General features: G+C 43.1%; 1 protein-coding gene across 1 annotated transcript in view; it reads left to right on the top strand.

The window, feature by feature from the left end:
* Nucleotides 1–22,546, top strand: part of LOC119397571 (cation-independent mannose-6-phosphate receptor) — a 78,472-nt gene extending 55,926 nt beyond the window's left edge. The window contains 17 exon segments of the mRNA XM_049417118.1: nucleotides 687–766; nucleotides 768–965; nucleotides 1,666–1,872; nucleotides 3,218–3,364; nucleotides 4,076–4,264; nucleotides 7,704–7,905; nucleotides 8,386–8,462; nucleotides 9,381–9,538; nucleotides 11,994–12,145; nucleotides 12,830–13,037; nucleotides 13,956–14,039; nucleotides 15,848–16,029; nucleotides 17,109–17,215; nucleotides 17,926–18,011; nucleotides 18,146–18,286; nucleotides 20,354–20,423; nucleotides 21,285–22,546. Of these exon segments, the coding sequence (XP_049273075.1) occupies nucleotides 687–766; nucleotides 768–965; nucleotides 1,666–1,872; nucleotides 3,218–3,364; nucleotides 4,076–4,264; nucleotides 7,704–7,905; nucleotides 8,386–8,462; nucleotides 9,381–9,538; nucleotides 11,994–12,145; nucleotides 12,830–13,037; nucleotides 13,956–14,039; nucleotides 15,848–16,029; nucleotides 17,109–17,215; nucleotides 17,926–18,011; nucleotides 18,146–18,286; nucleotides 20,354–20,423; nucleotides 21,285–21,395 (2,399 nt within the window). The 3' untranslated portion in view covers nucleotides 21,396–22,546.
* The last annotated feature ends 722 nt before the right edge of the window (nucleotides 22,547–23,268 follow it).

Below are 23,268 nucleotides of genomic sequence, written 5' to 3'. Positions count from 1 at the left end.
CGCTTCTGCTTACCTTCGTCCCATCCCTCGTCTCGAAATCCTCTTTGCGTGCACTGCGGTACACAGCAGTGGGCTGCATTGCGCTGATCCCGTTCTATCGGAAACGGCAACTATTTGCGCAAACAGGATCGCACGCGAGCGTTCAATCTGAAGCGCGCGCGCGTGTACTCTGACTGCTCTGACGGCGCGCGACCTACTAATGGCGGCTGAGAAATGCTTCTCGTTGCTGCCGACAGGTGGCGCTGAATTAGGAAAATCTCCTATTATGCATTGTATTAAACATAGCTCACAGACATACAAAAATAAGCGCACCAGAGTACTTTTCCGGTTAAAAATGTTGTGCTCTAACACTAAAAACTTTTCAGCGTGTGATAGTCTTTGAAGCTTGGCTCGCCGAGTGGACCCGTTTGTATATCTCTCATATTGATATGCTGTGTATTTAATAGATCATATGAGTATTGGATCCGATACTAAAAATTATGAGTATGGGTCTGAACAAATTGTAATTTGTATAAAATGTAGCTCTGTCAATAAAAACAGTCACTCTCAATCTTTTGCTTTGTTGCACTTTGTCATTGACTCAAACATTTTGATGGACCTGAGGGGAGCAGTAATCATTTACCAGTTCTGCGTGTAAACCAGCCCATTATAAGTGTTCCTCTTTTTTGTATGTGTGTTCCCACAAGGCATGTGCGCCATGGACAATGAAACTGGCAATGTTGCAAGCTTGGGCAAAGCCAGCAATCAGATCCACCTGATGAACGACTGGAGTGATGTACCTGAAGTACGACGAAGGCGATTGGTGCCCCAATGCTCACTTGCAACCTTTCACGAGGCGAAGCACCATGATCCAGTTTGTGTGTGCATCGGCCGGCCGCTCCCATCTGGGGCCACAGTTGCTACACGTGGACAGCCACTGCGCCTACTACTTCGTGTGGTACACCGAGCGTGCATGTCGTAGGGTGGTGAGTGTACACAGTTATCTCTGCTTGCATTCGTGGTTCTGCAGCAAACGTGGTCGGTGATGCGAGGGCAAATTGCAAAAAAGCAAATGTCAGATAGTGTGAAAGGGCGCAGTTTCGCAATCTAGAACAGCAAGCAGCCTGTGTGTAGTTTTCGCTTGAAGTACAAGTTGACAGCATCGTAAAAGTTTCGTGAAATAGACATTTTTGATACCGAAGCTAAAAGAACTTGCTACCATTTGCTGGGAACGATGCAGAGCCTAAAAATTTGAAGACCAGCACAGATTATTGGCATATACCCTCTGATGTCTGTTGCTGCTCTCGGCACAGTGAAAGTCTAGATTCTTAGCCTCCAGTTTGCGGAAGCACTCCAATGGATCTCTTGCGTCTCCTGATGTTGTTTCTTCTGCATGTACTCCAATGGATCTCTTGTCTCCTGATGTTGTTTCTTCTGCATGTCTTGCGCATCAAGATCTTTGAACAAATATAAGGGCATTTTTGCGTTGACACGGGAACATAGCGCATAAAGGCGAGGATAAAGGATAAACAATACATCGTACGAGCACTGTGTACCGCGTCTCCTTCATCCTCGCCTTTTTGCGCTGTTTCCCCCACTAAGCATGCACCAACTAGCCTAAATCAATCTTGTTTGCATTGCCATTCGTAGGTATTGCTACATAAAGTGTACCATATGTTCTTGCAGCTGCACTGTGTTGTCGACGAAGGAACGGAGCAGTACGACCTGTCACCCCTTATCAAGTCGGCAGGCAGGCACACTGTGTTGAACTTGGTAGACCCTGGATATGTATACTACATCAATGTCTGCCAGCCTGTTCACGCTGTGGCACCTTACCACATGCTTGCCAATGCTGGACTCGTCAGGACCTCCAAGACGACAGGCTCAGTAGAGGTAGTCTTCAAGCCTATGTGATGAAGCTGTATCCCTTTACGACGCGCATTATGGATCGACTGGCTATGAATGCAGGAAAATTACTTAATTTGATGCCAAGGTTCTGTAGACCAAATTTAAAGCAAGTGGAAGTAGTAATAAATTTCAGCATATTTTACAGCAATTAATTGTAATGACACCTGTAAATAATTATCTATTTACTGTACAGTCAGCCATGCTATATTTCTTCAAAAACAGAATTCAATGATCCACTCAAATCACACGTGATTTGCTGGCAGCAGGCATCCCTAAAAAGGCACGAAAAATGTTCAAATTTCTGCCGAAACTGCCCCACGTCTAACATCTTGTTGAACACGGTACTGCCTTCACCAAGCGATTGTGTGTAGCAAAGTATTTCAATTGGAAGTGATATAAAGAAACTTTAGGCAACAAGAATACTTAATTTACCATTAGGTCAGTGTTTAGCGGTCTGTTCAATGCCAATTCTGCATAGAAATAGCAAAAGTCTCATCTCCAAATAAGGTTGGTTGCAAAGGGATAGACGGGGCAGAAACTTGGAGATTAACAAAAATGCTCTAAAGTTAAGAACCACGCAGCGCACGATGGAATTTAAAACTGTAGGAGTAACACTAAGGGATAGGAAGATAGCAGAGTGGATTGGAGAGTGGAGGGGGGTAGCCGATATTCTCTTTGACATTACAAGAAATGGACCTGCGCAGGTCTCTTGTTATGATGTTCAGATAACTGATGGTCTGTTAGACTGGGGAAAGGCCTTTGTCTGCCTGTGGACATGAGATAAGCTTATGGCGATAATAAACAAAGCTCTTGTGACCTCCAAAATCCTTTGTTTTACAGGTTACTTTGTTGTAAAGCTCACAGCACTGTCCCGCTCGCCACATGACAGCGATAAACACATTGTGCTAGTGAGAATTTTTATTCAACTAATTAAGAGAGGGTGAAATCAGATCACTTTGTTTCATGAATGCCTCTCGTCATCTTTCTATAGCAGTAAATGTGTCGTATAGCAGAAACAAGAAGTACTAGAAATGGAGTCCTCTTTTTTGCTTGTCACTCCGGCAGCTTGATTCTTGCACTAAAAGACTACTTCATGAGTGGTCAGCTTTTTCGTTATTCTTTTCCCTCCCCCTAGAATTGATGGCACATTGATGCATGATGGCCCTCTGTTGCCACAGCTTCTAAAATTTAACGCAATAGCGTGTCTTTATTTTCTAAGCATTAGCTTGTCTTTATAAAATTGCTTGATATAACAGTGTTAGTGAAAAGCAAGATGACCTGTAGGGGTGCCTTCTTTATGCGAGCATGTTTGTGTCAAACTTTCTTTCAGAGCTTGGGAGAAGTGTTCATGGAGCCCTTTAACGACTTTGAAGGGCACGTTACGCTGCTCTATGTTAATGGATCTCAGTGTGCTTACAACTCGTCAATGTCCAACAGGGCACGGGTGATATTTGTCTGCGACCCATCGACAACTGTGGTGAGAATTTTCATTATTCATGCGAGCTCCTTACTTTTTTCATTCATTCATGCTCCTTTTTGGGCAGGATCACAGCAGCAGTAGCTGTAGAGCTTCCAATTAATTGTTGCAGTCAGTAATTGAGGAAGAGATGACCGTAAGCAGATACCACAAGACTGTGTTGACTGCAAAACTGTATTAAGTTACCACAAAGTAACTTGTTGCAGTTGCTTAAACAAGTAACGTTTTTCTTACTTACTCTGATGCCAGTACAATCAAAATGTCAGACGCAAACAGTATAGAATAACAGAGAGCTGAGCTAGTTGGTAAGTATTCATTCTAAAAAGACAGGGCGTGCAAACAGTGGTGTCCTGACTTCTTTCTTGTGTCCTTGTTTGCACGCCCTGTCTTTTTAGAACAAACAGTATATTTGCACGTATTTAGATCCATGGCAAGGAGATGTATTTTTTGCTATATTTTTCTGCGATAGATACACATATTGGAGTTCTCCACCTGCGTTTATTTTGGTTTTTCTCTTGTAGCAAAAGCTTTATTCATTGTTATACATAACCGTGCTTGTTTTTGTAGCTGTAATAGAGCAGCGTGGTCATTTTCATGTATAAAGTAATGGTGTCACAGTTGGAGGCATACCTGTAAAAGTGACTGGTAGCGATAACGCAGTACTAGTAAGTCATGATGGGAGACTGAACGTCCTTCTTTTGCTTTCTCTAGGAGGAGCCCACGCTGTTGGACATCGACAAGGAAAGCTGCGTGTACATCTTCGAGTGGAGGACAAACCTCGTGTGCCCAGAGATCAACAAGAAAGCAGTACCCACCGAGGAGTGTACATTCAGCATTCCTCAGCATGGACTTAGCTTTGACCTGTCCGCACTGAAGCCCACCACCAGCTCTACGTTTGAGGTACGTAACCAGAGGCGCCGGGACTTGTCTCATTCGCCATCAGCTGCCACTTCTTTAACTACTTTATTAATGAGAACAATGAATTGGGCTAATTGGTGGCTGTTCGTGGTTTCTTCATGGTTTTGGTTCGTGTTCATGGTTTTAACACTCGGAGTAAGAAGAAACCATGATGGATTACTTATTTCAGAACACGGAGGAGTGGTGACACAAAATAAAAAAAAAGAAATTTAATGGCATGGAGTGTGCGAAACTGCAAGACAAGAATGGAATCTGCTTAACCCTTTGTGTTTTACGCTTTGTAATGAAGCTCTGAGGAGCCCAAGTGTGCTTTTCAACATTAATTACTGTCGTGTGTTTCTGTTAGGCGAAGCTTCAAGCCCTGTACACCTTATTAGAAAAAAAAAGAAGCACCAGCAGTCCTGGAGCTTCCTTAGTAACGTATAACGCTTGCTTCTATGAACTGGTTTTGGTTTCTGGTAACTGTGAGGTCAGTGAACTGTAATGTTCTGAGACACTGCCTCATGTCTTGTCCTGTGATGGCTCAGCCAAAGAAGAATGCATGCAGCACTTGTGTTTAAATGTTATGATTGGCAACATTACCTCAAGATAATGACAATGTAAAACACATTTTGAGACCAACTTTAGTTACTACATTAATATATTTTATGTCTCTAACCATTTGCTCTAGTTAAATGTCACTCTTACATGCAAGAATAATCTGATGGAGTTTCTACAACTAAGAAAATATAACACGAAGGGGAATTACAGGATTGAGATAGTTAAAACCCGATTTATTGAAACCCGATTTTACGAAGTTCCCGATCCAACGAAGAAATTTCAGTTTGCAGGCAAATTCCCATAGAGTTCAGTGTTGTCATCAACCCGAATTAACGAATTGATTTGGCCACCAAAGCTGATTTAACGAAGTTTTTCTTGAAATAATTGAGTAAAAAGGCGTCTATTTCTTTCTAATTTTGACTGACTGGTTTTTCTTCATGTGGGCACTCTATCGCGTTAAAATATCTAGGCACCCTAGTTACTCCCATAGCTTTCTTTGACCACGGTGTAAGAAAAATACTGTGACTTTGACAAGCTACACACCGCGTCTACGCATAGAACAATGGACTAGACAGTCTGTAGTGCTCTTACCTGCTGTATGTTGCTAGAGGCGGCGGTGGTTGCTTTCGTTGTTTCTTAGTTTATGTGACAGGATAGTACTGGTCATCCCCTCATAACTTTCTCGCTCGGCCTGCTCGCACAATTATTCCATTTGTTCTCCGCGTCGTCGCATATCGGTAGCATGTCACACAGTCGCGTGACCATTTATTTACCCTGCATCGCATGGACATGGCATCCTCTATGTCTGGGCTGTCCTCGGGCTGCTCTCGTGGACTTTTCAAACGCGTAGGCATGGGTTGCTGGTAAAAACAATGCTGTGGTAGCCAACGTTACTATATTAGCTTTAGTTTACAAACTCTTTGCCGGCACAGTGCTTCGCTTGTGTCTCCGCTTTCCGTTTGGCCGACAGGTGGTGGGAGCGTTCCATCGAGATCCACCCTCACGGCTCGCAAGGCTGTGCTCGGGCGCCCACTGTGCACGTTTATCTACATTTAACCGTGTGGAAAACCTCAAATGCATCGCTGCAACATATCTTAGCTTATCTTAACATATCCAGTCGTGTGTGACTTCTATCCCTTGTCCGGCGTCTTCTTGACTGGTTTTTGCCTCAGCGTCATGTACCAACTGACCCAGACTTCGACCTTATAACATGTCTTAGCCATTGGCGTTTTCTGTGCTTGCTTCAAAACATGTGAGCGCGGCATGCTTTAGTCTCGAGTCCAAAGCTCCTGGAACATGAGGTGTTTCGCATTGTGTGCGTAGTTTCGCTACCATTTAGTAACCTTGTTCACTACTTTCCCACATGCCCTGCTTTTTGCAATTAGCCTAAGGTTCATTTGAACAAAACATTTTGCATTTCTCTTTTTATACAAACTATTCGCACAGAAACCCACGCCCGTCGCAACTAACGGCCATGGCTTCCGTGCTCGTGAGCGCACCCCTTTCAACATAAATGCTGCTTCATGCTAACTTGGCAGGCGAATCGTGGCCACTGTACTCACTAGCGATTCAGCATAGATTAGAAAGTAACAAAGCAATAGGGCTTTTATTGATCAGTTTATTCAGGGGTGTTCACTTCTGTCTGCTCCTGCTGCCACGAAATGAAGGATAAATGCGCTGGTTGTCCTCCCACTTTTAAGTAGACTCAAGTTCCCACTCCACAAATCTCAAGTACTGGCCGGTACATATGTCCACCGCAGTGGTATAGCGGTTACGGTGCTCGGCTGCTAACCTGAAGGTCACGGGTTCGATCCCGGCTGCGGCAGTCGCATTTTGATGGAAGCGAAATGCTAGAGGCCTGTGTACTGGTGATGTCAATGCACGTTAAAGAACACCAGATGGCCGAAATTTCCGGGGTCCTTCACTGAGGCGTGCCTCATAATCATATTGTGGTGTTAGCACATAAAACCTCAGATATCATTGCTTCGGCCGGTACTTACAAGAGCTTTGCACGCTTTCTGGCAACTTTAACTTGCACACTCGTGTCTTTGTGTTGCCGTAGAAACTTTGCATAGAAATGCATGCGAGTTACTCAATAAAACTTTAAAATACGTGCAGAGAGCTAGGAGCGGAAAAGAAGTGGTGGACCGACCGGCTTGTGTCGTTCCGGTACCCGCTCGTACAACCGGGCACACAACACGTCTGCATTACTTGGTCGGCTTAGATGCACACACAACACTTCATCGAATTAGCAGTCATGTAAACACATTTGCTACGGAGCACTGGCAAAGTTCCGAACACACGGTAACAGAAGAAAGAATACGGGAGGTTAATCTCCACAAGCAGTTCCAACGGAGACTACACGGAGTACTACCAGAGAACATCTATACCACTTTACTCGAGCTAACTGCAGCTAACTGCGCAGCACGGGCCACCCTAGCGCGGGATCCCGATGCAACTGCAGCGCCAGTTGAAGCGGAATCGGTGGCGGTTCCGCGCGACGCGGCGCAGTTTGTAAATTGAACCTGGTCTAGTAACGTTGGTGGTAGCTTCTGGATATCCCTATGTTAGGTTTCAAAGGACTGAAAAACCACTTCCTCGAATTTACAAAAGTCTCAATTTAACTAAATTTGCACCGTAGTCATCACTTCGTTAAATCGACTTTTGACTGTAAGGAAATTTTGGTCCCATAGAAATACATTGGCACTGGGCGGAACCTTTGGTAGAAATCAAATTAAACGAAAAATCAGATGAGTCATAGTCTAAGTAACAGAAGTCTACTATTGTGCTGTTGATGATTGAAACATTCTCACGCTTTGTTTCATTTCACGTTAACCTTGTTTTGGTAAACCAGTTACCCATGCTCATTTCTTTCATATAGGTGCCTGACCAAGATGGCAAGGGAAAATTCACACTTGACGTATGTGGCCAAACGAAGTCTGCCAGTTCTGACTGCGACGGTGGCTCGGTGTGCTTCGTCTCCGCTAACGAAAAGCGAAGCTACGGAACCCTGAGCTCATTCACTTACATTCAGGGTGGCCTGAAGGTCATGTACACCAATGGAAGCGCATGCAATGAAAGTGGTGAGCTGCATATCTTAAAATACATCCTAGTCAGTAGGTCACTTGATTAACTGAAAGCCAGTATGAGAATGAGTTGAAGCGTAAGCTGTATCTTTGCGTTGTACTGTTCAGGAATCGTTCCTTTGCTGCGCTATACTGAAACACCAGGAAAAAACGAAAAGACAGGACACATACGTGCGCATATTGCGCACGTATATGCGCGTATGTGTCCTGTCTTTTCGTTATGTCTTGGTGTTTCAGTATAGCACAGCAAAAGAACGATGCCATACCAACTGGCCCCCCGTCGAATCCTTATTGTTCAGGAATGCTGGCAATGACTTGACTAGTAAAAAGTGAGGGTCGAGGTGCTGGCAGTATCCCATTTGAAAATGAAGAAATGAATTTGAGCGAACCATTGGGCAGATGAGCTTGTTTTTCGTTTTTGACTAGGTGTTCTGCGAGATTGACTCCCCTTTTTCTTTTTCTTTTTGTTTTTTCCAGAAGCAACGGCACACTCTGCTTCAGTGAACTTTCAGTGTGATGAGAACGCTGGTATTGGCACACCTGTGTTGGAACACGTAAGAATTCAATTTAAAATTTATTGCCAGGTCTGAAGGGCTTGCTGATATTGGGATTATGCATGATTAATTTTAATATGTCAGTTTTCCACCTATCTTTTGTCCTATAAAGTTCTGTGTATTCGTTGTGTACACCTGCGAGAACTTAGTGGATCAGTGGCCATGACATTGCACTGTTGAGCCAGAGGTCGCATGTTCAGTTTGCAGCAACACGGTCATGGAGTGGAAACGAACAAAAATCTCATTTAGCATCCTTTGTTTAGAATTAAAGATGCACACTGCTGCAAGCACCCAAGATACAGAACGTTTGTCCCTTATAACCCACAGTACTGAGTTGGATGCTAAAACCTCAGAACTTCGGAAACTCGTACCATAATGAATTTTCTGCAACATGACTTGGTGTATTGGTAGATTTCTACATAACCATTGGGATTGTGTGAATACAACTTTCTTACTTGAAGCAAATTTGCATAGGGGCAGGTGTTTAATAACAGTAGTGTGCAAGTTATACGCAATAACGTATGTACGTTTTAATATTTTCATATTTAGCTCATATTATAACAGGGTTTTAAACTTAAAACGAAAAAGTCAGGGTACAGGTAACACTGTGTGGCTTCGTAGCAGTGCAGACTTCTCTTAAATAGCCGGTTTCATGGCATAACAGCCCTGTGCTGCTGTCAAACCACCTTTTTAGGCTGATCTCATGCTGTAATATTTGTCCGTCGGTTTCGAATGCTTCGAAATTTAGGAAATTTTATGTTGTGTGTCAAAGTGAGTTCGAATATTGTGATATTCATTTGAATATTTGCTTAGGCCTATTATGTATACATTATTCATATGAAAATCAGTACATGGCAGCTGCAAGGGTGTTGATACTGTTAGCCTCATAACATTTTCTTTTTCCTTCTTCTTGCGCAGATACATGCATGTTACTTAACCTTTGTCTGGAAGACAAGCTTGCTCTGCGTGCCAGACCACAGGCAGTGTATGCTCACCTCTGGTGATAACACATACGACTTTGGACTTCTGGCATCTGTGAGCCACGTCAGAAGCGTGACAGACTCTGAAGGAAACATGTAAGTGTTGTTGCTGCTGCTCGCGAGGCAATAATTGCCAAACTAAATTCTTAATCTGGCTGTGAGCCATTTGGGGAACTTGTTGAGCTTGCTTTTTTTACAGCTGAGCTGTTAAAGCTTGCAGTAAAATGTCCCTGCTCCGCAAAAAACCCTCCGTGCTGTTGCCTAGCAACAGTCAAGTGACAGCTGCGCACCACCTGGGTTTAACCTTGCGTAGCCGCGCATGTGCCAAGGAGCAGCTGCCGCCAAGCCGCGCCCACAGACAGTCCACGCAACCGCCAGCAGAGGTAGTCCGCGCAGCTTCCACGCAAGCTCTGCCACAGCTTGTATGATGCCAGCAAAGCCGTGCTGGTGATAGTGATGTCATTATAGCCGTGCAGTAGCTAATATAGCCACGTCATAGCAGGTTTGACGTCAGCACTGTTGCTTAGCAACCGCGTATGCGTAATAGCTCCTATAAGACCTAGCATCAGCCAAGAAGGCCACATTAAGCCCCTAAGATCAACCACCTTCGCTGTTTCTTAAGCTTTACACGGCCAATGTAAACTTCTTTTTCTTTCTTTTTGTGATGAAAGTGAAACGCGTTTGTTGTGAAAGTCAATGGAGTATACCAAACGGTAAACCAAGGCTTTGAAAACCCAAGACAGTTTACAGAGTGAAGAATTACCTTTTGCATTTATGTCTTTCAGTGGTTTTCTGTTTATCTGTGCATTCAAAACATTTAGAATGTGTGAGGTGAAGAACGGGCAATGGGAGGTCTGTTAGTGTTAACAAAGTGGGTGGCAAAGGGATGGGCGAAGTTGTTAGTGGCAGAGGATTAGTTTGTATGGTAAATATTATAAAAAATTTTCATTATAGGGCGGGTTTTGTTGAAGCAAGAAAGTTGTATCTGGAGTCCCCTATTAGAAGCAATCGATATTAATTTAAAGTAGCTTACTATAGTGCCACTTGCTGTTAACATTTATTCGGAAAAGAGTGGGTAACAGGCCATAAATGTAGGTACCAAAATCGGGTGCAGCTAACATTTAAAATGCATCTTTTATTCATGATTAAGCGTTCGTTTTTAGTAGGGGTGTGCGAATATTCGAAATTTCGAATATTTTTCGAATAGTGTTTGCTATTCGATTCGATTCGCACTGGAATTTTACTATTCGAACTATTCGAACTTCCCAAAAACAAATACAGTCACCATCCTATTGAAAGTGACCCCTTCAGATTTTCAATATGCTTCACCTCATTACTCTCGTATTGCGGCAAAGCTGTCTTTCAAGCTCCATTACGGTCGAATTTTTCCAAGACGCAGTCAACGTCCGATTGGAAGTGGTTCCTAGATTTTCAATGTGCTTCATCTCATCACACCCCGATATTGCGGCAAAGCTGCCTTTCAAGCTCCGTTACGGTCGAACTTTGCCAAGACAGTAAACGTGCGATTGGAAGTGGTCCCTAGATTTTCAATATGCTTCACCTCATCACACCCCGGTATTGCGGCAAAGCTGCCTTTCAAGCTCCGCTACGGTCGCAAATGTATTAACTCAAGAAAACGCTGGTTTCAACATGGAGATGAAAGATATGGCGTAGGTGGGGGCTCAATTAATGCTGTTTTGGACCTGAAATTTGGGCAGGAAGTCTGAAAAACCGAAAAATCGGAAGCCGAAGCTTTTTAGCATCCAGAATTTCAATGTTCTTGTATATCGACATCTACGAGGCAGGTTTGGAACTCCGGACTTGAAGGGAGCAGGTCCTTGTCCGTCACATCAGTTGGGCTTCCACAGAAGTTGAAAGAGGAGGAGGGGCTGAGGAAATGGCATTTTTGCCTATCACGTGTAAAGTGTTGTCGGCAACACTTTGGTTGCACCAAATTGTGTACATAAATACAATTTGGCCTCTATATTGCCTCATTCTTGATAAGACAACTATGAAACACCACCCCGCCAGCGCTTCATTAACCTAGCGAAAAGAAACACTTTCATGTTGCTATCTCAAAAGAATATGCTTAGGAATCCTCTCTAACTTTTTTTTCTGCAATTTCGCTTCGAAGTATTCGAAAAATATTCTAGAAATATTCGAGAACTATTCGAAAAATATTCGATTCGATTTGCACTCACACTTCAATATTCGAATTCGCTTCGCACCCAAAATTTTGCTATTAGCTTGACAAACGAGGCAGCAGTGTGCATATGGTAGGTTGTTGCAAATGCCTTTCTTTGTTTGGTCACTGATAGGTAATGCAATGTAGACCAGTCCTTGGCTGCCCCACTGAACTCTCCCATGGAGGTGGGAGGTTTGGGATTGCATTATTTTGGAATTACTGATGTGTAGGCTGTGAAGACTACACCCTATAATGTGTTCGAGTGCTAAGCGGGTTTTGCGTGGTGTATTCTAATGTACCTCGTCGAACCAAAGTTGCAACGAAGCTTATGTAGTTAGGTTAAAATGCCTTTGTTGTTGTTTCCAGATATTGGCTCAACGTGTGCAGTGACATGAATGCAGACCACCAGAATGTTCAGTCATGTCCAAGCTCCGCAGCTGTCTGCATGCGGAAAAAGGACCACAGTGGGCACGACTTCACCATTGGGAAAGCTCAGTCGCTCAAACTGTCTGCTATTGGTAAGTTTGAGATTTGGCAGTGTCTTCCTGCTCTACTATTTGACTGACGTTCTGCATCAAAATTTAAACCGATGTTGTGTGCCATACCTCACAAGAAAGCTACATGGCTGTGTAAAACGAAATTTTTTGAAAGATTGTGTCTGGTCCAATTGAATGGTTGATAAACAGACCCAGATTCTGTGGATGTAAGCTGAGGGGACTAACAGTGATTTTTCTCGTATTAGTATATTACCTTTTCACGGCACCAAAAGCACCACTATTGCTTTGAGAATGTTTGAGAAAACTCTAGACGAAACAATGGGTGGTGAAACCACGTTAAGGTTCTCGCACCACCTCGCGATGTTCTATATTTTTGACACTGGCGTCTGCTTGGGCCTACATAATTCTTTATCAGTTGAAATGAACTACACTGTTTTTTAAAGAATCTGAAGGCTGAACGTGTGTACGGAAATTTTGAGCCAATGTGGCCAATATACGAAAAACACGTGACGTCACACATTCAGGTGAAGTTTCAGCGTGAGACTGTAAAGATAAAACCTCTACCTTTGTTTTTTTTTCTGATAATGAACCTGTGACCTGTGACAATGTGGTTATATGAACCTGTGACGATATGGTTTTTGTAGAATTAGAAATATTAACAGACATGATCTTAAATTGCTGATAAACACCATCTTACTTTCCCAGATTCTAGGCGTGTCGATATGATGTACGGCGGAGGGGATCCGTACGTCTGCCACAACCGCACCACTCAACACCCATCAACTCTGATCCAGCACGAGTGCGTGACCAGTGGCAGTAGCACCGGAGTCTTGGAGTTTGTAAGCGGTCCCACGCCGGACCAGTGCCTGTTTGTCTTCAAGTGGAAGTCTAGAACAGCCTGTCCCCTTGCAGAGTAAGTGCCACTCACTCGCATTCATTGTGCGTGCACGTTATCGTAGCATCTTGGAATGAGCATACAGGTTTGGTGGACAAGCAAACGGGTAGCAATAAACTGACTTCATGACAAGCATTCATGACTGAAAACTCTTAAGGGGCCAAACGTGTGTTCTCAGTCAAGGCTTCTGAGAACACACGGGCCAAACATTATAGCGCAGCACGCGGCCTGGAATTTGTGTTCATATTTGTATTCATATATATTTTTCGGCCCGTAGGAAAGTACACTAAGAATTGTTCCCGCTTCTTTCTACAAATGGTGCCGTATACCCAAATGATTGTGCCATATGCCCAAACTTCATGCCATTGGCTGATTTGAGCATCGTAAGCTGCATCGTTACTGCCACAGCTGTGAGAGGCTGCCACGTGCCCACATGCGCGTCGTGATCACACTGAAATTCACACAGTGAGTAGGCTCCAGAAGCACTGGTAGGCTCCAGAAGCACTCTATAGCATACAGCGTCAAGTACACCAACAAAATTTGCAATATATTTACCACATGCTGTCAGTTCTGGGCTTCTTATAAGTGTGAATGTGATGAGAATTCAGTCAGTACCTTTTGTGTACCTACTTCAGCCTTGCCTTGCAGTGACCTTCTGATATTCGCTCTTTCACATTTTGAAAGCTTTAGTATTCTATCAAAATATGGTTACTGCCATTGGCACTGTCGGCATTTTAATCTTTTTTTTTTAACTCGCAACCTTGTGACTGCTGTCCTCTGTAAACCACACATGCGCTTTGCAAAAGTAGATTACAAGGCTTGTATTGAGGTGTGCTGCCATAGAAATCATAGGGACCTTCTTTAAGAAATATGATGATTCGGTGGAAGTTCACTGAATTAGAGCTCAATTTTCCGTTCTCCCGCTCTTCTTTCCAGGGACAATGTTGTGCCTGAAAACGATGGCATACTTGTGGAAAAGAGGCTGGGCCTTGCTATGAACTTGTCTTCACTATTGAACAAGTAAGTCATCCTTCATTTTTTTTTTAAATCTAAAGACTTTTGGAGATGAGGACTGTACTCCGTTTCATACATCAGGTGCAACTCTATGGAAGCTAGCGAGACTTCTTGCAGTAGAAGCAGGTCGCGGGATAGAATCCCGGCCGCGGTGGCCGCACTTTTGATGGAGGTGAAAATGCTTGAGGCCCATGTACTTACATTTAGGTGCACGTTAAGGAACCCCAGGTGGCCGAGATTTCTGGAGCCCTCCACTACGGCGTCCTTCATAATCAAATCGTGGTTTTGGGACGTTAAACCCCAACACATACACTCAAACCTCTTTAAAACAGTCACATCTGCCACGAAAATAACTTTGTTATATCCAGAAATTCGTTATAAACGTTTATTTGTAACACTGTATTTATGACAAGACTATTCTTTATTTACTTCGTTATAACGAATAATTTGTTATATCCGTGTTCGTTATATCGAGGTTTGAGTGTACATACATCTTGCAGTAGATGCATTCGCACTAAGAAATAGTTCAATGATTTTACCAGCTGTAATGTTTTTTCTTGTTTTATGTTTATTTTTCTCGTTTTTAGACTGAGCAATAAATGAAGATGCTCTGTGCCTTAGAAATAAACAAGTTCCCTTATTTATACGGTTGTCAGTAGGTTGTTCTGTATTGCTTAGCGTCTTTCTGTTTTTTAGTATAGTGGCCTCCACATTCGGTAGCGTGCAGCTGGAGCCAGTCGCGGAAGCCACGTTTACAACGACGAAATCCAAGCATGAGACGCGTGGACACACACATTTCGCTGAGCGCACTTCTTCCATAGCTTCCACAGCGTTGCACCTGATGCATGGATTGGAGTATGAAGATGCTCTTCCATTATTTGTAGGCTTGTGCGAATAGTAAATTTTAGGTTCGAGAAGAATTCAAAGCGAATAGGGATTTGGTTTAATAATTTCAAATTGAATTATAATATTATATATCGCACGTTATAAAGAAAAGTGAGCATATTTGTCATGACCCAACTAACCTGCATAATATATTTTTTTTAATTGAAACAAGGCACGTGCAAATGTCTTTTTCTTTTTTTGTTCAAAGGAAGTGCAAGCAATTTTGAATAGTAGCAGGATTTGACTTTCGGTAGGATGCAAGTGATAACCTGTAAAACATGTTACCTTTTAAAATTTACTATACTTAGAGCATATAAGCCGGTATAACAAGCTTTTAAATTTAAGAAATGATGAATCGTTGTGAAGGTAAAATGTTCAACTTTGAAGTGGGGCTTTGCGGCAGTGCGGATTTTTTCTGGAAAGGTGTATTCACGGTATAGTACCCCTCCACTGCAGTGAAACCACCTTTACAGGGGTTGCATGGGGACTAATACACCTACACTCTAAGAAAAAATCTAGTATATCGGGAGTATTTCTGCCACACAACAATAATCATCCGGCTTGCTCGCGTTTCCTTTCTTGAAAACCCAGCTCTGGACACTTTCCTATCAAGAATGATATGTCATGCTGATAACGCGGCGATACCGCGGTGATAACGCGAGGAAAGCATGCGATTTGAATTACTCTTATTGTTGTGTGGCAGAAATACTCTCCAAGCACTCGATTTTTTCTTAGAGTGTATTTGTTCATTTCAAATACTTTGAAGCAAGTGTGAATACTGTAATATTCGTTCGAATATTTGAAGTGCTCGAATATTCGCACAAGCCTAATTATTTGAGATAATGAAAGATCCTCCATTGTTTCATTGTTCTGCACACTTGTTGGGTGTATGTGGTTGTATGCTGATCTTTGCTGATCGTGTTGCGCAGTGCCTTCAATGTGTCCGAGAGCCGAGGCAAGGACAAGTATGTCTACATGGTGAAGCTGGGAGGACCCGTCGTCACTGGCGTTCCTGGAGCGTGCACCAAGGCCAGCGTGTGCCAGTCCAAGGATGCCACTGGCTTCTACAGGGACATTGGCAGCTTCAGCACCAAGAAGTTCGTTGTTCGAGGTAACGTGGTCCCTGCGTAGCTTTTGTACAAAACTTCTTAAATGCAAGTGTTTGAAAGATGCTAACAGTAGAGCTGTTCCAAGTCGAGCCTATGCCATAGGGCGTCACGCAGGTCGTGTTACCAAAGGGGGAGCGAATAAAGAAATCAATAAAACCAAATGCCGATGATCATGATGATGATCATAATGGTGCTCTAAGTGAGACTAAGCTGTCTTAGGCTGCCCTCGCATCCACTCGCATGCTTACAGCTTCGTTGTCTGACAGTTTTAACAGTGTGAAACTGGCTAGATTTTTTTATATTCAGGGCCATATTGTCGTGCATCACTTCTGTGGATCTTGCTCAGAGTATGTGCGATTAGATATGTGAGCAGATGTTTGAAAGTGGACTTGTGAACTGCAATGCTTCCTTCCGTGTGGCACCACCAGCTGAGAGTGCAGTTGTCAGAACAAGTAGAAGAAATGTTGCACTAAAGGTATGCTGAAGAGGAACACTAAATCAGTTCATTATAGTAAACTATTCATTTTTCTTTAATGCCATTTGGCGTTTCTTCCTCGTTGTACAATTGAATCTTTAATGGAGAAAGTAAAGGCAAGCTTCCGCTTTTTTAAGTTTGATGCCCCAAGTATTCAGATCAGTCTATCTTTTCAAATTTCAAGGCATTTCACTGCAGCAACCTAAAAGCATGAAACAGTTTGCTCCATTTGCGCTGTTAACAGCATAGCATACGGGCTCAAGTCACAGCAACATCTGTGCAGAACTGCACAAGTTTTATGCAAGCTTTGGTTGGGGGCACTTGTGTGGTTGGTAAACTGACAGCTATTTCACTAAGTAGCTTCAAAGCTGGAGTACTTTTTTTTACGTATTTGGGAAAATGGCTCTTAAGTCTCAGGTTGTGTCATTTCTAAGCCTCGAATGTATTCCTTTATGTAACAGTTAACTTGTGTTGAGTGGGATACAGCCAACATTTTTACTGCAATGCGGTGATGTGGGAATTTTTCTCACCGCGTGCCATTTTTGTCCTTGCCTTATCAAGCCTTGGCTTGCCTCCACAATAGATGTATTTGTGCTCTGATTGCAGGATCAGAGTTGCTGCTTGAAATGGAGTCCTTGGTCAGCAAGTGTGGTCGTACAAATAACAGCGTCAAGTCCATCATCAGCTTTGAGTGCTCGAAATCTGCTGGCCTGGTGAGACTCTTAGCTTTTAAGCATATTCGGACAGTGTGCTTCAATTTGTCCTTGTCGACAAATTTGTTGTCACAGTGCGATCTGCTAGCCTCCCGATTAGCTCGCATCCAGGAAGGCATTGGTCCTGGGTTCGAAACCTGTACCAGAACGCATTTTTCTTCAGCTAGAAAGCTTGTGTGATTCGTAGTATTTTCTTTGCGCCTCCATGCTAGAAACAAGTGGATGACTTTTTCTTTTTCTTTGAACTTTCCCCTCTGTGGCCTACTGTGGAACTGACTTGCCTTTAAATCTGTGCTTTGTTTGCTTTGATGAGATCTAATCCATCTTAAGACTAGTGATAGTAACAGTCTGTCAACAGTGCTTCTCGCTATTGTCTTGTTGCACTGTCGCAGGTTAATTTTTAGTTCTTGAGCTATCGAAGATTTACATTTTTCAGTACTCTAGTTATTCTTGGTTATTCAAAACTTCGTTTTTTTTGTTCTTGTGTGAGTGAATGAGGACAGTAATAAAGCTTGATTTTCAGGCACAGGAAGAATTGTTGAACTGAAAGGTCAGGTTTTTGGCGGTGTAACTTACGAGGTGGTTTAAAGTTTCTGAAGGCAAAGGTATAAGGAGTATTGAAATGCTCAGTCATGAAGGAAAGCATATTTCTGATTGCAACCCACATGGTTTTTGACATTATTGAGTCATGCATCTCGTCTCTTTCACAGGGCTCTCCAGAGTTCCTTTACGAATCTGGGAAATGTCATTACCTGTTCCGATGGGCAACAGCCCAGGTGTGCCACGATGCTCTCGTGTAAGTCTCGCTTCATTCAAAAATCCGTTAAGGAATTGGCGCGTTCGTAACAGTCTCTTCCTCATTTGCATGCTGTGGTAGTGACCACAAGGTGTTCTGTGCCTGACAGTCTTGTTCTCATGTTTTGTTTCTAGACGGCTTGTCGAACCGGATTCGGATCGTCTTGTCAGTCCGGCGTCGGCGTCGTCCAACACCACCATTGGGATTGTCATTGCTGCCGTTGTTGTCTTTGTACTTGCATCGGCAGGCCTGTACCTGGTGAGACATAAGTTGAGGTGCGTACACTTTTTTGTGTGTATTTGTGTAAATATTTCTTGCAGGAAAAATTAGTTACTCTAATGAAGTACCATTACTGGCAGGATCGATGTTCTACCTTGTCAGAGCATTATGTTAATAAAGGTCCAGCTATATAAGGTTCAGAGTGTAGATATCTGTAGTGTGTACAACCAACCTGCCGGAATGCGCCAGTGGCTACTGCATTTTGCTGCAAGCGAGAAGCTGTGCGTTAATATCACCTGTGATGGCTGCATTCTGGTGGGTGGCGCATTTTTAACTGAAACACGAACGTGTGCTCTGCTTTGAGTGCACGTAGAGCACTGTAAGTGGTAAATATTAAGCCAGATTCCTATGGCATCTCTAGTAATGCACTGGTAAACACCAAAATTTAAATATATTGGAATGTGTATAGGTAGTCCTTTAGTGGCTGCTTGCCTGCAGTGCTTCAAATCTCTGCTAGACTGACTGAATGAGTGCTAAGAAAAAGGAACGCAGTAATGGTGTAGAAAGAAGTGGTAGGCCGTGGTGGGTTTGCTTGATATGACATCTGGGAGCGATTAACTTGTACATTAGACTGAACAGGCCACATCTTATATCTGTGCAGTTCAGTTAACAAAGAGGCACGTTGTGAGCAATAACATGGCAGATCTGCAAAGCTCAGCAGTCACTGTTAGCATTGCTTTGGCTGAATCTTAATTTGTGTTAAATTGCGTTAGACCCACCGTCATGGTCTTGTGGTTATGGTGCTAGACTACTTACCTGAAGGTTGCAGGATCGAATCTCGGCCACGGCGGCCTAATTTCGATGGAGGCAAGTTGCTAGAGGCCCATGTGCTTAGATTTAGGCGCACGTTAACACGATCACTGCTGCGTGGATCACTGGTGGGTCACGGCCTGTGCTCCTCCTATGCGGCCGCAGTGTCACGAGTATGCCTCTGCTTGCGGATGTGATAACTTCATCACACTTGTACGCAAAGGTACGATTCTTGCTGCAAGAGGTTATAAATAATCAGAAGAATACCTTTCTGGTGTTAGATGCCATGACCCACCAGTGGCCCAAGACGCACTGAATAAAAACTTTCTCGTGCTGCATGCAATGTGACCCACCAGCAACCCATGCTCAAGAACTCTACATCATGTGCTGCCGTCTAAGTTTTGAGAATGCAACCAATACATATATTTTTATTGCATTTGATGTGGGACAGCGATGTTGTTATTAAGGAGGGGAGTGGCAGCCTATTTCTCTGTGTTGCTTGCCAACATTTTGCCACGGTTTTTGAAATATGTTTCACTTGAATGAGTATACATGCATTCTTCCTGATGCTCCCAAACATTTTAGCGCAATTCATAGATCATCTTGCCTTTCACGGACGCAAAGTAAAGCACAAACTAGAGGAAACAAACATGTGTTTGTGTTTCTGGTGCCAGAAACTTCAGATTTCAACATAGCTTTACAAGAAAAAGTCAAGAAATAGCTCTGTGTCTTTCAAATAAGCGTGCCAAATGCCAACCACAAAGGTAGCAGTGCTCTCTCTTTGGAGCGAATGAAACAAGCACAGGCATGCAACCCACCGATGGGTCACGGCGCACCTGGAAGATCTGCCGAGTGGCCTACGGGCGGGTCACTCCGCACCTAAAACGAGACCTCAAGGAAGCGTGCCACAGCGAATGTGTTAAAGAACCCCAGGTAGTCGAAATTTCCAGAACCCTCCGCTATGACGTCTCTCCTAATCGTATCTCGGTCTTGGGACGTCAAACCCCCGAAATTATTCTTACTAACTTGCATTAGTTGGTCGGATTGTTAGATAGGCTGGCTTTCCTGTTCATGGCTTCTGAGAACTTCCACTTATTTCAGTGTGAATCTCGGGGACATTTTTCCGATGTATTAGAAAATTTTGGTTTGTCCAGGTGCATATGTCAGTTCTGTAGGTGATGAAAAAGAGACAACAACAATGGTTTCGATGTGCTCGAAGTTGTTCACTGCTTGTCAGGCTTTCCATTTGTCTTAGCTGCTGCTTCTGATCAAGCTTGCTCGTCTTACCTTATGGTCTTGTGCTTTTATTTTAGGGCCTTGGTTGATCTCACTTGCTACAAGTCCCTTAGTGGAATAAGGGTACCGCAATACCACTATTCAAAGGTATGTACTATGTGCTGCATTTATGTTCTTAATTATTTGCTTAGTGCATTGAATAGTGGGAATATGCAGCATTTGATACCAGCCTGAACTGAATTTTGACAAATATTTGTTTGAATTCTGGCTGAAGTGGAACCTTTATTTTAAATGAAACTACATGCAGTAAAAGAATGCCTTATGTTATTCAGTGTTCATAAGGATATACACATTCGTTACATGCCAATGTCAAGAAAAGATTTTTAGTAGCTTTCGTTATTTGTGTTCATCAAGTTGAGGTGTGACTGTACTCATCCCACTGCTGAATAAAGCAAAAACAAGTGTCATTATTTAGACAGTTATCTCGTAAGGGAGCTTATATCATGCCAGAAGTCGCTTTGGGGATCACTTTCAAGAAAAAATGCCATTGCTTGTGTGAATATGGCTTGTACAGGGAATTGCTTGCAAAGCTATGTTGGTAGTCCTTATACCTTCTTTCAGTCTTGGTTTGGGTGTGGTAAACTGCAGATATCCTATATCCTTGCCGTTTATTCTTGCAACATAATGGTTGCTTTTGTACAGGCATAAATGTAAAGTACTGTTAACTGTTAAAGGGAACACTTGAATGTGCACCTTTCAAATTGCTGGTCCCTTAACTGCAAGTGGATGTGGAAACATGGTTCATGCACAGTACTAGTTTGTCCAAAGGAATTAGAACTGTGAACACCAGTAGGCTTATGCAAATATATACCGCTATGTTTTTGCAAGAGAGTGAAATCCAAACATGCCTTGCATGCAAGCTTTCTCTAACAGCAGACACATGTGTACGTCACTTTCTGCCCAGCGAACTTTAATCATATATAATTTTTTTTTCATGCTGCATTTCAGACCACATCTCAGCTGCGGAGCACAGATGAAAACGGAGACACCGAACTGCTGACGTCGGGGTCCTCACTGAACTCTGCGGACGATCCTTTAGACACTCATGTTTTAGCGTAGGCGACCATTGTTTTATATCGTTGTCTAATTCTGTCATTGCGGGGCTCGTGACTGAAACCGGGAAGGCATGCCTAATTAGACACGAATCCTCTCTACAGTTTGATTTCGTCGCGTAGATTGACCAATTTCGTGTGAGGCTGTATGGTTTTTCGAGTCCTTTAGCTAAGGCATTTTTTTTTTTTTTCATTTAGGTTGTAGACGGAGTGGGAAGGAAAGGGTCACGAAAAAGGAATTGCTCCATCGTTGTTACTAGCAGCAGGGTGGAAATTGCTGGAAAAGTTTCGCGACTTGATGCGACCACCGCGGCACGTATGTGTTTGAACACGTTGACTGTGATAACCGACCTCGCATTGAAGCGGCTGCAACCCATCGCAGCATCTTCCGTGTTGTGAGATTTCTAAGCAATCCCAGCTTTACCAGAGCACAAGACTTTTTCTTTCTTTAATCTCTTCGCACTTTCCTCGACGTCGTTGGGTAGCCAGCAATCGAGGGATGCAGCGAATTCCATTTTCTCTTTTTCCATTGCCATTGTTCTCACTTAGTTTCGAGCTAGTCTCATGTTCTCTGTGTTAGGCTCGAGCTGGTCTCAATGTTACTATGCACTTGTTTTGGCCTGGACGCTTCCGTGACTAAACCCGTTAGTGCAGCTTCCTGTCGTCACCACGCCTACCCCGCCCTTATCGTTTACGATGGACTTGCCCTCTCTGGTGGGACAGTGTGCCTTGATCTAGTCCATGCTGACTCACATATACTGTACGATGGTTTAGTGCGCTACTACGGTTTTGTACGCTTCATGCCATGTGATAAAGCACGATAGACAAGAGGCACAATCGCTGGCATTACTAGCCAAGACTAAGTGTTTTCACTTCTATTTCTCAAGCCATAGTTATTTAGTTGAAGTATGTTTGTGGTTTTATGCACTTGACATGTTTGCATTCCAGGCTCAAATTGCGGAGTGCTTGGCTTTGTCAAGGTCAGCGTCGTGCGCTAGAGTAACCAAAAAAAGAAGCAGAATTGTTGTTCTATTCTCTTTTTTTTTCTTTTATCTGCACAAGGCATGCAGACAGAGTACATAATTGACTAGACTGTTACATGTATATATGCATTTCATGAGAGTGAGGTATGTTTGAATAAATCTAATTTATTATACACTTCTTGCATTGTGTTCTTTCTTGTCACTGAGATACCATTTTGGATTGCAACATGCTTAGGGAATGATAAAACTGTATAGTCTTAGCAGATGTCAGCAACAATGTTAACTAGTGTGCATTTTTCTCTAACCATGTGTACAATTTCCTCACTGGTTTCTTATTGCTCTTGCGACTAGTTAGCCTTTCTTTAAGCCCTCTTAGAATCTCATATAGGTAACTTGCAAACAGCGGGTGTGTATCCTGGCATTTGATGCAAAAGTCCACCAGCGCTTTTGCAGTCTCAGAGAGCTCACAGCAAATGAGAGGCGAAGGTTGTTTTAGTGACACGACAGCATTTTCGATGCAATGTAGCAGAAAGAACGAGCGGTCAAAGTGGTCTATCTCTAGGGCTCGCTGGTCTTCTTGGAGTGTGTTGATAAAGCTTGCAAAGTGAAGCAGCTTGTCCAGAAGATGCCTGATGATGGGAAGCGTGAAGGCTTGGCCACAGGCAAGGCTTCCCACCCAGCTTGCGATATTTTCCTGGCGCCTGTACTAAATTGAAAAACAGAGTTGGAACCAGAGGCTGGTAGTGCATTATGCTTGTGTTAAGAAAATATAATTGCTTCAATTCCATATTAGAGAACTGGTCTGTGTAGTAGTGCGTAAGCTGATTGTAAGGAAACATTCATATCTTAGCAGGTGAAACACTATCGGCATGTAGCGTCCCCCAGGAATATGCTCTT

This window comes from Rhipicephalus sanguineus, chromosome 6 (genome assembly GCF_013339695.2).
Source record: "Rhipicephalus sanguineus isolate Rsan-2018 chromosome 6, BIME_Rsan_1.4, whole genome shotgun sequence".
Classification (NCBI taxonomy): Eukaryota; Metazoa; Arthropoda; class Arachnida; order Ixodida; family Ixodidae; genus Rhipicephalus; species Rhipicephalus sanguineus.
This window is presented reverse-complemented; position numbering and strand designations above follow the sequence as displayed.